This window comes from Oncorhynchus masou, chromosome 23, assembly GCF_036934945.1.
Source record: "Oncorhynchus masou masou isolate Uvic2021 chromosome 23, UVic_Omas_1.1, whole genome shotgun sequence".
In the NCBI taxonomy this organism is placed as follows: domain Eukaryota; kingdom Metazoa; phylum Chordata; class Actinopteri; order Salmoniformes; family Salmonidae; genus Oncorhynchus; species Oncorhynchus masou.
This window is the reverse complement of record NC_088234.1, coordinates 45,825,196-45,838,373: the sequence shown is the minus strand read 5'-3', so window position 1 is coordinate 45,838,373 and position 13,178 is coordinate 45,825,196. Positions and strand designations below refer to the sequence as shown.

Below are 13,178 nucleotides of genomic sequence, written 5' to 3'. Positions count from 1 at the left end.
CACCCTCTTCCCTCCAACTCATACTGTTGTATTCACCACAACTCCCAGCAATAGACTAGAATACCATCCATGAACCACTATCTAGCTACACTATTCCCTTTCATTTTCATTTTCACACACACACACACACACACACACACACACACACACACACACACACACACACACACACACACACACACTAGAGGTCGACCGATTAATCGGAATGGCCGATTAATTAGGGCCGATTTCAAGTTTTCACAACAATCGGAAATCGGTATTTTTGAGTGCCGATTTGCCGATTAAAAATAAATAAATTATACCTTTATTTAACTAGGCAAGTCAGTTAAGAACACATTCTTAATTTCAATGACGGCCGAGGAATGGTGGGTTAACTGCCTTGTTCAGGGGCAGAACGACAGATTTTCACCTTGACAGCTCGCGGGATCCAATCTTGCAACCTTACAGTTAACTCATCCAATGCAATTACGACCTGCCTCTCTCTCGTTGCACTCCACAAGGAGACTGCCTGTTACGCAATGCAGTAAGGCAAGGTAAGTTGCTAGCTAGCATTAAACCTATCTTATAAAAAACAATCAATCATAATCACTAGTTAACTACACATGGTTGATGATATTACCTAGCGTGTCCTGCGTTGCATATAATCTGACTGAGCATACAAGCATACAAGTATCTAAGTATCTGACTGAGCGGTGGTAGGCAGAAGCAGGCGCGTAAACATTCAGTCAAACAGCACTTTCGTGCATTTTGCCAGCAGCTCTTTGTTGTGCGTCAAGCATTGCGCTGTTTATGACTTCAAGCCTATCAACTCCCGAGATGAGGCTGGTGTAACCGAAGTGAAATAGTTAGCACGAGCTAATTGTTGTTGTGTTGCTGGTTCGAGCCCAGGGAGGAGCGAGGAGAGGGACGGAAGCTATACAGTTACACTGTCAATACTAAAGTGCCTATAAGTACATCCAATAGTCAAAGATTAATGAAATACAAATGGTATAGAGGGAAATAGTCCTATAATTCATATAATAACTACAACCTAAAACTTCCTACCTGGGAATATTGAAGACTCATGTTAAAAGGAACCACCAGCTTTCATATGATCTCATGTTCTGAGCAAGGAACTTAAACGTTAGCTTTCTTACATGGCACATATTGCACTTTCACTTTCTTCTCCAACACTTTGTTTTTGCATTATTTAAACCAAATTGAACATGTTTCATTATTTACTTGAGGATAAATTGATTTTATTGATGTATTATATTAAGTTAAAATAAGTGTTCATTCAGTATTGTTGTAAATGTCTTTATTAGAAAGAAAGAAAGAAATCGGCCAATTAATCGGTATCGGCTTTTTGGTCCTCCAATAATCGGTATCGGCGTTGAAAAGTCATAATCGTTCGACCTCTAACACACACACACACACACACACACACACACACACACACACACACACACACACACACACACACACACACACACACACACACACACACACACACACAAATACCCGAATGAATGACAATACAACAATACAAACTGAGAGGCAATGCCCTTCTGGATTTCTGTATCTCACTGCCTAATAACATTGTTCTGCAAATTGGACCGGGTGTGGGCTGCCAAGCCGGCAGGCAGCAGCGCTGCGAGGAGTTTGAAGAGGCAAATTCATCTCCGTGCCGCTGCTCTCCTGTCCCAGACACGAGGTTGTTTTCTCTCTTTATCAAACAGACCAGGCCAAGACTCCCCTGCCCCGATTCCCCCACCTCATCTCACTCACACATTCATCATCACCTCACATGTACGCGCGCACGCATACACACACACGCCCGCACACACACACACTTCTTTGCAACGCACTGCCCTCTCACTTCTCATACCAACATCTCTCCCACTCGCTCCTTCCATCGCGACACTTCCCCTTACTGTAGCTCCCTGCTTTACCCCCCACCTTCACTCCCTGTACTCCATGAAGCCACCCAGCACCTCTCTCAACACCTCGTCACTTCTCCCTTCACACCATGCCACCCCCTACCCGCCCCAAACCCGCCCCACCATCACCAATCTACCCCTTTCGTCCTTCTCAATACCCCCATCTCATCATCTCCAGGGTAGCACCCTATGCCTGCCTTTAATCATTACCCTCCATGTGGAGGTAATTGGCATCCCTCAGTAAATATGCCCAGCACGCGCACACACACACACACACCATCGCTCCCTCCTCCCACCTGCCATGCCACCCGGTTCTATCATTTAAGTGCTTCGGAAGCAGCTCCATGAAGAGCCATGAACACACCTGCTTTCAGAGCTGACAGTTTGAAGTTAATGCTTTCCTACATTGGGGTCCTATGCAATTAGCCATTTCTTACTGTCTCCAGGTGAGAGGTGCTACCGTGGATCATTTAGCTATTTGATTTGGAATTTTAAAGACCCCTTAAGGTAAAATAAAATAAAATCAAAAAATAAATACAGACTGATAGATGTCTGATTCATGGTCTGACAAACACCGCTCTAGCTCTGCCAACGTTCACCGCAGATGTGTAAGGGTGACATCGGCGTATGTGGTGGATTACAGATATCTCTATCTTAAACTGGCAGATTTTGATGGGAATGTTCTGATTATGTGTGGACATCGACTCTCAGGGGTTAACTACTCTAACCTGTGGAAAACACGTCACTATCAGCCATGATAATTGTATGCAAAACCACACACACACACACACACACACACACACACACACACACACACACACACACACACACACACACACACACACCTTTTGGGGACCAACAATATATTCCCATTCAAAATCACATTTTCCCAAACTCCTAGCCCTAAATCTAACCCCTAATCCTGATCCTAACTCTAAATCTTTTTTGGTAATTTTACCCCCTTTTTCTCCCCAATTTGGTGATATCCAATTACGATCTGGTCTCATCGCTGCAACTCCACAACGGGCTAAGGAGAGGTGAAGGTCGAGTCATGCGTCCCCCGAAACATGACCCGCCAAACCGCGCTTCTTAACACCCGCCCGCTTAACACGGAAGCCAGATGCACCAATGTGTCGGAGGAAACACTGATCAACTGACGACCGTGGTCAGCCTGCAGACACCCGTCCCGCCACAAGGAATCGCTAGAGTGCGATGAGCCAACTAAAGCCCCCCCGGCCAAACCCTCCCCTAACCCGGACGATGCTGGGTCAATTCTGAGCAGCCCTAAGGGACTCCCGGTCCGACCCCAGGCTGTAGTGACGCAGCAACACTGCGATGCGCCACTCGAGAGGCCCTAACCCATAAGACTAAAATAGCCTTTTTACAAGTGAGGACCGGCAAAATGTCCTCACTTCTCTGAGTTGGTTTAATATTCTTATGAGGGCTTTTGGTCCTGACAAGTGTCGTAAAAATTAGACACACACACACAGCGTGCACAGGGCTCCAGCACTCTCAGGTGGGGGCTACTTGAAGTCCTGGCATTTCATCTCCCAGTGTTCCTAATGAACCCATCCTCAGTAATAATGATCCCCTCTGTCCTTCAGAGCAGCAAGGACAGCCAGCATCGACACTCAGTCACTCTTTTGCTGCTGCTGGCCTTTCCTGGAGATTAGTAGAGCAGACAAACACACAAGGACGGATATGGAAACTAAAAGACCCATAAACGTAGCTCACACTATCACAGGCAACACAGGCAGACAGACTGCAGAGACAGTACCCCCTCAATTCCTATAGGAATGTCACCAAAGCTAAATCAATTCATACATCGACTACATTTACCACAATATCCATATTCACAATTTGTTACAAATTCATAACATGCAACATGAAAATGGCTCTTCTGGGGGAAGGAATCCAATATTTCCAGATACACTGGTCAATTATAAACTCAACTGACTCAACCGCTTGGAGAAATATGGTGGCATAAACAACCTTTTTATAGCCTTAAAACTTCAGCAGAAATACAGCGGACTAATCTGGACTGGAGCGGTGTGTTTAAACCTCCAAGGATTCACCTCCACTAATGCTGCCCACGCAAGAATCCGCCACTCAGAGAAACAAGTTCATTGGGATCAATCAGCTCGGAGCTCGACTCGCTCCTCCTGGGCCAGGAGGGTTAGGCGAGCAGGATCCGAGGGCGATTGCTTAAAAGATTTGTTAACTGCTAGGCGGGTTCAGGTGCGAGTTAGAATCAACATACGGTTGAGGGGAGTCCAATGTGAGGACTTCTACAGAGTATTTCAGGTGCATACTGCATCTTCTGCCTAGTACCCACTATCTAATGTATTTCTGTGTTTTTTTGAATGATATAATATGTTTACATGACTAATAATACTGAGGTAAAGAAACAGCACAGCTGTTCAGAAATGATATAGTAGATATGCTACCGGACCGTAAATGACAGAATTTTCTGCTTTCAGAATCTTTCAACAATATAGTGGTGATTGTACAGTACTGGTATCATTCAGATTAAGGGAATTTGTTGAGGGACATGATTCAAGACCATATCAATAAGTATAGGGAAGGTGAGACTATTCTGCACATAGGACAATCAGTCCAATAACAGTAGCTATCCCTCAGGTTTACATGTCCAGACAGGATCCCCCTCCACCCACCTCCTATCCAAATCAATAACTGTGACAAGGGCCCATCTTCTAATGCAGAGGAAACTAGATTACCTGGATTTGAAAAAACCTGGTAATCTAATAAACCTTATACTGAATAGAGCTTTGCCCAGTTTACCAGAAATGATATTATTCAGATGAATCTAGGAAAGTGCCTTGCCGCAAACATACATTTTTCATTGGAAACTTGGTGGTGGTCCTTCAGGTGTGTGTGTGTGTGTGAGCGCGTGCGTGCATGATCGCCCGACAGGTTGTACTCACATCGGGGTACTCTTTGACAGGGACAAAGAGCTTCTCCTGGAGCTGCACGATGGGGCCCACTGCGTCAGGGAGCTCGCTGCTCCGCTTCTCTGTGCTGCCGTTTAGCGTGTCGTTGTACATGTCCTTGCGCACCCGGCTGATCTCTGGAGGAGAGGAGGAGAAACAAACACGTCAGTCGGGTGATCGTCAGAACAACATCGGTACTGGTCTACACAGAAACTACAATCAAGTGTGAGACAGATTGGTAAGGATACCAGTCACGCCATAACGAATAAAGACTAACACGGGTTCATAGACCCGCTCATACAACCACATATGAGCGACAGTGAGGAAATATACAGTAGACCCTATATAGTAGTTGAAGAATCAGGACATCCCGTATGACAGGTAGAGACAAGCTACCTCCAAATGGTCTACCTCCAACTGGTCTACCTCCAACTGGTCCACCTCCAACTGGTCTACCTCCAACTGGTCTACCTCCAACTGGTCTACCTCCAACTGGTCTACAGATGTAAGACCTAACCACACCTGTCTCCTTTAGCTACCTCCAACTGGTCTACCTCCAACTGGTCTACAGATGTAAGACCTAACCACACCTGTCTCCTTTAGCTACCTCCAACTGGTCTACAGATGTAAGACCTAACCACACCTGTCTCCTTTAGCTACCTCCAACTGGTCTACAGATGTAAGACCTAACCACACCTGTCTCCTTTAGCTACATCCAACTGGTCTACAGATGTAAGACCTTACCACACCTGGTCTCAGATGTAAGACCTTTAGCTACCTCCAACTGGTCTACAGATGTAAGACCTTACCACACCTGTCTCCTTTAGCTACCTCCAACTGGTCTACAGATGTAAGACCTAACCACACCTACCACACCTGTCTCCTTTAGCTACCTCCAACTGGTCTACAGATGTAAGACCTTACCACACCTGTCTCCTTTAGCTACCTCCAACTGGTCTACAGATGTAAGACCTTACCACACCTGTCTCCTTTAGCTACCTCCAACTGGTCTACAGATGTAAGTCCTTACCACACCTGTCTCCTTTAGCTACCTCCAACTGGTCTACAGATGTAAGACCTTACCACACCTGTCTCCTTTAGCTACCTCCAACTGGTCTACAGATGTAAGACCTAACCACACCTGTGTCCTTTAGCTACCTCCAACTGGTCTACAGATGTAAGACCTAACCACACCTGTCTCCTTTAGCTACCTCCAACTGGTCTACAGATGTAAGACCTAACCACACCTGTGTCCTTTAGCTACCTCCAACTGGTCTACAGATGTAAGACCTAACCACACCTATGTCCTTTAGCTACCTCCAACTGGTCTACAGATGTAAGACCTAACCACACCTGTCTCCTTTAGCTACCTCCAACTGGTCTACAGATGTAAGACCTTACCACACCTGTCTCCTTTAGCTACCTCCAACTGGTCTACAGATGTAAGACCTAACCACACCTGTCTCCTTTAGCTACCTCCAACTGGTCTACAGATGTAAGTCCTTACCACACCTGTCTCCTTTAGCTACCTCCAACTGGTCTACAGATGTAAGTCCTTACCACACCTGTCTCCTTTAGCTACCTCCAACTGGTCTACAGATGTAAGAACTTACCACACCTGTCTCCTTTAGCTACCTCCAACTGGTCTACAGATGTAAGACCTTACCACACCTGTCTCCTTTAGCTACCTCCAACTGGTCTACAGATGTAAGTCCTTACCACACCTGTCTCCTTTAGCTACCTCCAACTGGTCTACAGATGTAAGACCTAACCACACCTGTCTCCTTTAGCTACCTCCAACTGGTCTACAGATGTAAGATGTAAGTCCTTACCACACCTGTCTCCTTTAGCTACCTATTCATGAAAGCTGTCAACTGTCAAGCCTGCCAGCTGTGCCCCTATTACTGATAATGCATATATATGTAAACAATCTCACACAGACAGACACTCATTCAGACATGAGCCAAACATTACACGTACACACATACAAGGAAAAGATAACACACACACACACACACACACACACACACACACACACACACACACACACACACACACACACACACACACACACACACACACACACACACACACACACACACACACACACACACACACACACACACACACACACACACACACACACAGACACACAGGGTGGCTATGGTATGCCAACAACAGCTGAAGGCATGAAAATAACAGATATACAGACATTTGAGAAGCTTAATTCAAAGGCTACAGAGCGACAGACAACTCAGACTGGGGAGTCATGTAACCTCAGGCATAACCTCAATAAACAAGTCGAACTGCTGGGCCTGTGGGCCTCCTCTCAAACTCTCTCAGCAGCACAAAAAAAAGACACCAGTAAGTCAATACTGTAGTATTGATGACAGAGAGGAGTGAGAGAGAAAGGGAAAGAGAGACTTGAGCAGAGAGAAATAAACAGACAGACGGACGGATGGACGGACAGACGGACGGAGGGAGGGAGGGAGGGAGGGAGGGAGGGAGGGAGGGAGGGAGGGAGGGAGGGAGGGAGGGAGGGAGGGAGGGAGGGAGGAAATGAGACAGATTAAATTAAAAAGAGGGAGAACGTGAGGCACTCCTGCCTTGAACAAACCGTGGAGACTATATGTCATTCACATGGCCTGTGTGCACCGCAGAGGAGAAGCAGGGAGATGGAGGACCGGTAATCATGGTAAATTACTTTTAGAGACAATCGGTCCTTTTAACGAAGGGGGTTCTAACTCTCCCTTTCCGTAGTTAAACCAGCGGATGTTATCCCCGAGGAGAGAAAGGAGGGAAGAAGTGGGGAGGAACGAGAGAGAGAGAAAAAGCGAGAGAGGGAGAGAGAGAAGGAAAGGAAGAGGGAGAGAAAGAAGGAAAGGGAGAATGAAGGCGATGGAGAGATGGAGAGAGAGAAAGAGAGCGTTCTAAAAGGTGGAGAGGATAATTAAAACCACCACCTCTGTTAATATTTCATCAAATACATGAAAAATCCCCGTCCCTAGCTGCCCCGGCACACATGGGTTAATTCTATTACAGACGGACGGACGGACGGACGGACAGGGGGACTCCTGATATGATATTCTCTGGGGCAAACCAAGAAGGATGGAGATGTGTAATTAAAATGGAGATGGCTTCCTGACATACTGCCATGCGTTCATCATATACATAAAGTACACTGATACGCCCACAACATCGATGACTTAAATTGGCTTCTTCACACACAAGGAGGGTCCACCGAGACCTGCAAACACACACGACCAATTTGACACACACACAGAGAGAGGTACAAATGCCTCCTCCAGTAACCTCAGCCTTGACCAGCGTGGAAGTATGGTCATTATACAGACGTCCATCATCATCACATTGATCCTGTATGTTGGGGAGCCCAGTGTGATGGCAGAGTGAGGCTGCAGCTGGTGGATGGCTTTATGGGCCTATTGTAATGGTAGGTGATTTACAGCCCCCTGTGGGATGGTCAAGGCTGGCACTGTGGGAAAAAAAACATCCCTCAGAGAAAAACTTCCTTCAAGAGGAGCCAGAGGAGTAAAATAAACAAGACAAACTGTTAGCCACTCTGGATAAGGGATAAGAGCATCTGCTGAATTACTCAAATGTAAATGTGATGGAGGGAAAAAAAACAGCACTGAAACCCTTCTCTGCTCTACACCAGACAAAGCACTGGCTCTAGTGGTATCGACAAGCTGGCACAAGCTACTGCTGCCAAATAATGGAATCATCTGTATTTCAGTTCCCATGAATGCAGATGGAATGGCTCCAGTGGCTATTGTTGCAATAATCTACAGTAGCGCAGCATCTTCATTTTGTAATGTGTGGGAGCAACAGTAACTGCTAGGTACATAGAAGAAAGAAAGCTCATTTAGATGTGCTGTGGTGTATGGGCTATTGTCGAAACATGAGGTACATAGGGAAAGGAAACCGCCTTGAGAGCATTCCAACGAAAATCAAATCCGAGGGGATTTGGGACCGAGCCTGGGGGAATTCCAACCTGAATTATCTTAGTAAATCATCCAGCGTCGTTATACATATAGCTTAGTCTTACATGTGAAATGTCTGCTACGTACATAAATAACGATCGTGTTTTTCTCCCAAGTGTCTGGCATGCCACTTCTGCCTTTAAAACACATGAGATATGTGAAGGGATTAGGGCTGACACATGCAGAGAGGCGATATATTGAGGCCCTTTGTTGGGCGTGACGGTGGCCAATTCAGCGTTCATTTTCCCCCTCCCCGGGATGCCATACATTTCAGTTATTACTCTGAGTCGTGAACACTGCTGCTGTTTCATGCTCGCCGATAAAATAGACAACCCCAGCTAATGCAAGAGGAAGCGAAGTGCAGGGATAAAATACTGCCAAGTTAATTTAATGCATGATTTCAGGGAAACGGTGTGATCTTATAAAATCATGCTGGGTAATTTAATTAAATTGTCAGATTAAATATTTGATCATGTGCAGATGTTTATTGATGCTGGGAATTAGAGGCTGACACGGGAACAGGACTCCCGCGGGTCTTGCAGGTCCCGCGGGATTCGGGTAGGGAATGGGAGTCAAGTTCAGGACAGGACAGGATCAACAGTCCACAGGAACAGTTATAAACGTGATTTTTGGGGGTGGAAATATGTCATGTGAGGAGCATTTCATAAAAAAACAACGACTGTAATATAGTTTACTTAATAAAAATACATTTAACAAAGGGTAATCCCCCCTCCCCTCCCCTCCCCTCCCCCGGGTCACTCGCTTCAGTTGTAGCCATAGGTTACCTCAGATGCCAAACTACCTCAGTAGGCCAAATGATGAAGCCTTCAATAGAAGAATTGCAACGTCTTGTTGCAGCCAAAGGACCTATCACTAACATTATCATTAGAGCCAAGGAAAGAGCAATGTTTTAGCTCAATTTGATGGAGTTGTCTTTGGCAATGAAGGAACCGAGCACATGGCTTGTAAAAAAAGAAAGAAGAAGAAATGGTGCTGTTTAATCAAATAGGATACCAACCGGAGAGCTGGACAAGCGGCCTGAAACGGCAGAGCTGCTCTACTCCCAACAACTTTACCATCAAGCCCAATCGTTTGCGTATTTTACTAAACCCGTGCCATCTGAGGTGAAAAGTGAAAGAAAAACAGATGGACTTATGCAGTATTGCCACTCAATAAAACAAACAATGTTGTACATGTTCATGTATTGTAAATGTTGATATGTACACAGTGATCAGCTGGAGGCTACAGTTTCATGCCAGTGCTGTGCAGAGACAGACCATCCGGCTGGGGTCTCTGTCCTCATCCTCCAGCTTAATCCATCTACCTTTCGGTCATTTAGAATACGCTGTTATCCAGAGTGACGTAGGCCTACAGTCAGTGCATTTAACTAAGATGCGGTAGGTAAGACAACCACATATCACAGTCGCATATTGCATTATTTTAATCATTTTCAATACTTTCGAAACAAACACAATACGCTACATATTTCTGGGTGCAAAAATGAGCGCGGGGCGGGAGTGATTTTTACGGGGAAAAGACAGGAACGTTCCGGGATTAGAGAACTGTTGCGGGATCAGAACAGTACAGGAAAATAATTGACAGGACAAGACAGGAATGAATTTTCACTAGGAATGAATTTTCACTAGGAATGAATTTTCACTAGGAATGAATTTTCACTAGGAATGTCTCGATTATGAGATGGAAATCAGTGTGAACGAATTGTGTATGTCGGGTTCTGCTTTCTTTTGGCCGATTCCTGACTATTGTCCAGTGGTCCGACTGGAACCCCAGTCCCGAGGACGATTAAACTGTCCCCGTGATTTATGGACAGCGTTATTACACCATTTTTTGGGGTGATTTGTCAGCTTTCTGAACCCCTCTGAATTCAATAAATGTCCTGCTCTGGCCTGAAGGGCTAATCCGTCTGCACTACTGAGCACACACTGCTGCCACCTGTGTATGCGAGGACACACACTTTCACTCGTGCCCACACACACACACTCATGCCCACACACACACTCGTGCCCACACACACACTCGTGCCCATACACACAATTGTGCTCATACACACACTCGCGCCCACACACACACTCGCACCCACACACACACACTCGCGCCCACACACACACACACACACACCTGTGCCTCCCATAGAAGTATACATTTAGTGCAAAAGGTAACGTAACAGTTGCTCTATTGTGAAGGAACAGTGACAATCTGACAAGCGTATGATGACATTTGTGATGCTCATCCAAGTGACCCTGAGAGAGAGATTCAATACACACAGGTTCATTCAACCTACAATTGAACACAATCTGCCGCATGTATCTGCAGCAACGGAGCCTCTGCTTTCCTGAACATCGCACACTATCAGCCTGAAAGCAAATGACCCTCACAGACACACGTTTGCATCCACGGACCCTTAACCATCGCATCAAAACCTTAAACAGTTAGTTGCTCATTCAATAATCAGATTGAAGCAGGGTTGTGGTGAAAATTCAAAGTAAAGATCACGAGCAACTAGTCTCTGTTCAATTAACAGCCTGGAGTTAAGAATTTGTTCTTAACTGACTTGCCTGGTTAAATAAAGGTAAAATAAATAAAATGTGACACTTGTGCCATAAGATTGACTTATTGCTGAAAAAGCAGCTGATGAGTTGCGGTTTCTCAGTTTTGCTTTATTATCTTTGACATTTATTATCTTTGACATAGAAGTGGAGGCTTTCTCCTTCAGGAAACCGACGGGAGAAATACTAACAGAGCATGTTTTCCAGAACCTGTAAGTAGGTAGGACTGGGGTCTGAACGGAGAGCTCAGAGCATCTGCTCTTTTCTGTAATCTGTATGGAACACAATATGGTCTATACTTGGCATGTAGGTTTCTCACTTGGGACATGGGGGAGGGGAATGGGCAGGGTATATGCAAATTAAATACTGTAGTATTTACAATAGTAAAAAAAGTGTTTTTGCAGACATTACTGTAGTATTTATTATAGTATTCTACAACATTCTGTACTAAGAAATACAAATGATCGAGGGACACTACATTGTGTAGTACAGTATTCTACAGTTTATTACGGAACTCCATAGTAAGTATTGTAGTATTCTATAGCAAGCTGTGTTGTTTTTTTATGTGGGTGAGATCAGTGTATCTATCAGATGCAGTGTGTGTGTGTGAATGTGGGTGTGTGTGGGCTGTGATCAGCTGGCGCCCTAAGCAGGCCGCATTCTTCACCAGACTGACATGATATGATATCACCTTCCTTTATGGTAAGGGCAGCACACACACCAGAGAGGAAGATTGAGACATGCAGACAGAAATGACAAAAAGTTAGAGAATGAAAGCGAGAGACCGAGATAGAGAGAAAAAACGAGAGCATGAGCACATGAGACAGAGAGCGAGAGACAGAGAGAGAGACAGAGAGACAGACAGAGAGAGAAAGAGAGCGAGACAAAGAGAGAGAGACAGAGAGACCGACAGAGAGAGAGAGACAGAGAGAGAGAGACAGAGAGAGAGAGAGAGACAGAGAGAGACAGAGAGAGAGAGAGAGAGAGACAGAGAAACAGAGAGAGAGAGACAGATAGAAACAGAGAGAGAGAGACAGAGAGAGAGAGAGAGAGAGAGAGAGAGAGAGAGAGAGAGAGAGAGAGAGAGAGACAGAGAGACAGAGAGAGAGACAGAGAGAGACAGAGACAGAGACAGAGAGAGAGAGCGAGAGACAGAGACAGAGAGCGAGAGACAGAGAGAGAGAGAGAGAGACCGAGAGAGACAGAGAGAGAGAGACAGAGAGAAACAGAGACAGAGAGAGAGAGACAGAGAGAGAGAGAGAGAGAGACAGCAGCACCTGTCAGACCTGGGCTCTGACCGTTAACCTAAAAAAAACAAATATAATGATATTCCAAAAAAGGTCTGGAAATAAGGATGACAAATATAAATTTTATTTGGACACAGTTCTATTAGAACACACCAAAAACTACACATATCTAGGACTAAATATCAGCAACACAGGTAGCTTTCACATGGCTGTGAATGAGCTGAGAGACAAAGCAAGAAGAGCATTCTATGCCATTAAAAGGAACATCAAAATCGAAATTCCAATTAGAATCTGGCTCCAAATCAGTTATAGAACCAATTGCTCTATATGGCAGTGAAGTATGGGGTCCAATCTCTAATAGTGAATTTACCAAATGGGACAAACATCCAATTGAAATACTGCATGCAGAGTTTTGCAAGACTATTGCAAGTGCAAAGAAAAACTCCAAATTAACGCATGTAGGACAGAATTGGGCCAATACCCTCCTCATTCG

General features: G+C 45.2%; 1 protein-coding gene across 3 annotated transcripts in view; it reads right to left on the bottom strand.

Annotated features, from left to right (window-relative positions):
* The window catches only part of LOC135510904 (KH domain-containing RNA-binding protein QKI), a 107,080-nt gene that overhangs the window by 63,668 nt on the left and 30,234 nt on the right, over positions 1 to 13,178 (bottom strand). For all 3 annotated transcript variants that reach the window (XM_064932223.1, XM_064932222.1, XM_064932220.1), the window contains exon 2: positions 4,865 to 5,007. In XM_064932223.1, coding sequence (XP_064788295.1) covers positions 4,865 to 5,007 — 143 coding nt within the window. The remainder of the gene's footprint in view (positions 1 to 4,864; positions 5,008 to 13,178) is intronic.